This window comes from Belonocnema kinseyi, chromosome 7 (genome assembly GCF_010883055.1).
Source record: "Belonocnema kinseyi isolate 2016_QV_RU_SX_M_011 chromosome 7, B_treatae_v1, whole genome shotgun sequence".
Classification (NCBI taxonomy): Eukaryota; Metazoa; Arthropoda; class Insecta; order Hymenoptera; family Cynipidae; genus Belonocnema; species Belonocnema kinseyi.
Window position 1 is genome coordinate 53363563 of NC_046663.1, and position 3728 is coordinate 53367290.

The 3728-nt window shown below is 30.5% G+C and overlaps 1 protein-coding gene across 1 annotated transcript in view; it reads right to left on the reverse strand.

The window, feature by feature from the left end:
- LOC117177327 overlaps window positions 1-3728 on the reverse strand; it is a 200556-nt gene that overhangs the window by 94277 nt on the left and 102551 nt on the right. The window contains exon 2 of the mRNA XM_033367951.1: window positions 1177-1395. Coding sequence (XP_033223842.1) covers window positions 1177-1375 — 199 coding nt within the window. The 5' untranslated portion in view covers window positions 1376-1395. The remainder of the gene's footprint in view (window positions 1-1176; window positions 1396-3728) is intronic.

Genomic DNA, 3728 nt, shown 5'->3' on the forward strand with positions numbered 1-3728 from the left:
ACAAAACGTACCACTTTTTCGAAAAAACGCCGGGTATATTCGGATTCAGCGGCTCAAAATACATAAGAATCATACCTTTTTATCCTTGGACATATTATTGCACACGGCAGCATTGCCCGCTCCCGGACTATTCAATATTTTCCACGTGTTTACACATTATACGTAAAGGTTCAGATTAAAATGACGATCTTCGAAAACATGACGAAACATTTCGATGCGAATGTTGGCAGCACTGCTCAGAATTCAGTTCTGCCAATATCGCCAAGGGCCGAAATTTGTAACCTTTACTACTTTTATTTCTTGCAAAATAAATTGCTGGTAAATGTAACTAATTTATTTGTTGTTACTACAATTACTATCCTCACTAATATAACCTTCTTAGGAGGACTAACGGCGACTAGTTACCGTAGAAATATATAAATGATTCAATTAGTAGTTTTCGTTTTACTAATCCAATCACTACAATTCTACTAATTGTCAGGGACTCAATTCTAGCTACAGAAATTAGTAAAATTTAACTAATAATCAGTTATATTTTACTATTTCAAATTTAGAGATATAACATATGGCGGTTTCGAATAAAAATATCTTACATCACTCTTAGGTTTACACACGTCTTTACGCGGTGAATTCAATTTTGGCAGGACGATGAGAAAAAACCATGACGTTTGGTCATGATTTTAGTATTCGTCCTGCGAACATTGACCTCCCTACTTGTGATGTACCTCCCCATATGACCCTACTTGTGATGTAAAACACTCATTTCTGAAAAAGTAAAATACGATTTAAATGCATAGAAATAGTATAGCAAATTCAAAAATACCCCTACAATGTGAAAAACGATTACCCGAATCAAATCAATCCAATACTGTTCACGTCTAATAAGTTTTTTTTTTGTCGAATGAAAACTTTCTAATAACAAAAATGATTATTTGATTTGAAACACATAATTTCTTAATACAATAAAAACGTTGTTCGATCAAAAAATATTTTCTGAGACGTATTCAGTACCACATTTTCTTAATTCAAGTAACCTTTCTTCTCATGTCAGTGTAATTTCAACTCGAGCCCTGAATAGAAGACATCATTCATCATTTTATCAGAAACGGTGAATAATAAATTGCTGATTTTGAATTGAAGAAATTGTGAATGTACTGATTGGAGAAATGATCATACTTTGATTATGAGCAGGAGCAGGGCTGGCAGCTAGGGGTGGAGTTGCCTGAGACTGCTGTCCGGGTGCTTGATTGGACTGTGCAGGTGCAAGGGGCCACAAAGTCGTAGCTCCTGCCGACGACTGCTGTCCCCTCGATGTCCCCATGTCACCTACGGGACGACCTCCTGTCCCTCCTTGGGCCACGGGAGGGACCAACATTGGACCACCCCCTCCCGAGGCTGCAACCAAATTAAACATATCTTTATTATTAATATTTAATATCAATATAATAATTTGTATAATTTAATATTAATATTAATCTTTAATATTAACTTATTCGTTCCTTATTTAAAGAATAAAAAATATACTTAAAGTTAAACGTTAAAGTTTCATGAAAATTCATGAAACAAAGTAGAAATTTTGCGTCTAATGAAACTAAAAAAGTGGCATATGCGGAATTTCTCATACACCCCCAAAAGAGAAATTTTATATAAACTACTAAATAATGCACACGAGATGACTTCATTCCATGGTAAGCCATTTACAATGTAAATTGTGATGAGTTCTTCCTTTCCAGCAATAATACATTCTTGAAATAACTTAAATATTCTCTTGGATGGAGAAAAATATTTGCTTAACCCTAAATGAACCGAATGTTTTATTTGGATCATCTAAAATATATCTGCTTGGATTAACCAAAATATATATATTGTATAATATAATCAACCAAATTCTAATAACCAAAAATTGTTTTGGGTCATCCAAATATTTGCTTGGATTAACCAAAATACGTGGTATAATCAACCAAACTTTAATAACCAAAAAATTGTTTTAGGTAAACCAAATATTTTGTTGTCCCTATAACAACCATATTCTAGGATTAATTCAACCCAAATTTCGTTCATTTATCCAAATCTTTTTCTGAGTGCATGTATATAATAATTAACAGATAAAATCTGGGTTCATTTTAAATCGGATATTGACCCACAATTGAGATGCAACATTTTTCATTCTGAAGTGAGTTGTTACAAGAAAAATGGATAATGCTACCGCGGCAACGACTGCAGTAAAACGCAACAGAAGCAGGCCTACATTTTTTTACTTGTTTATAACACAGCGATTTTTCGTTCGATTTCGATTTTTTTTGACATTGTACACTTAGAAAAATAGATGTAAGAAATTGAAATGTTATTCTGTAATATCCAAAATATTGAAATGAAATATCCGAAATATTAAACGAAAATAAATGATTATGTCAAATAACGGCTGCAAATATTTGAGGAGTTTACCTAGTCTTAAATATTTAAGGACTTGATTAATGACTTATTTGTAAATATAAAATTAAACTTGAATGATCTCGCACAAACGAAAAGCAGATAAGGTGTATGAAATGTTATGTTTAATATTTTTAACTTAAAATGCAAAAAATACAAATTTTAAACGGGGTAAGTAAGATCAGCCAATCATCTATAATCAGTTTACTTGGACTTAAAGCTTATTATGAGTTTACAAAAATATTTTCAGATGTATTCAATAGGGTGTTTAAAAAAAACACAATTTTTTCAGTGGTATTGAAAAGTTGAAAGTACATATAAAAACAAATGTTTTGGCGCCTGTTAGAGCCCTTAATATTAATATTTAGGTTTGCCACTATTCATTTGTAATTTTTCTATTTAAATAACACGGAAAATTTTTTTTTTATTTTTGAATTTCACGCTCTACAAAAGACTTCTGTAGGTCAAAGTTCCTCAGATCAACCGTTTCAAAGATATCTGCGATCAAAAATAACACTAATCAAAAATTTCAAATGTTTTCCAATAAAACTGAAAAAAAAGTTCATACTCTATATTTATATATATTTTTTTTTGTAAAATCACTTGAATTCCGTTAACCTGAGATTATAAACTTTTTTTGTTGTTAATCTACTCAATACGTACCTCACAAAAAGCACAAATATATATATAAAGGTTAAAAATATCAAATAAATGATTTTTGGCACTTTTTTATAACAAATTTATTTTATTTTCTACTAAATACTAATAAAATTTATTGAAAAATTAATTCTTTATAACAAAAAATAAGTGTTTTTAAAAACAAAATAATATAAATGTAGAGTATGATATTTTGTTGCAGTTTTCTTGGAAAATATTTGAAATTTTTTAATAGTGTTATATTTGATCGCAGATATCTTTGAAACGGTTGATCTGAGGAACTTTGACCTTCAGACGGTTTTTGTAGAGCGTGAAATTTCCTATAAATCCTCTCTCTGGATTGTTGCGCACACAAGACATTTCGAAGTAATTAAAATTCAAAAATAAAAATAAAATTTTTCCGTGTTATTTAAATAGAAAAATTACAAATAAAGAGGCAAACCTTAATATTAAGTCCATGCAAAAATAATTGAAAAGACTCCTTGATTCGAGAAATGTTAATTGACCTATCAAATGAGCAAATGTCGAAACACCAGAAATCAAATTCACAACCAGAAGATCAGATTTTGGGGATGTATGAAAAACTTCGCATATGAAACTTTTTGTAGTTCCACTACCTACAATACGTACAATATCTAGTA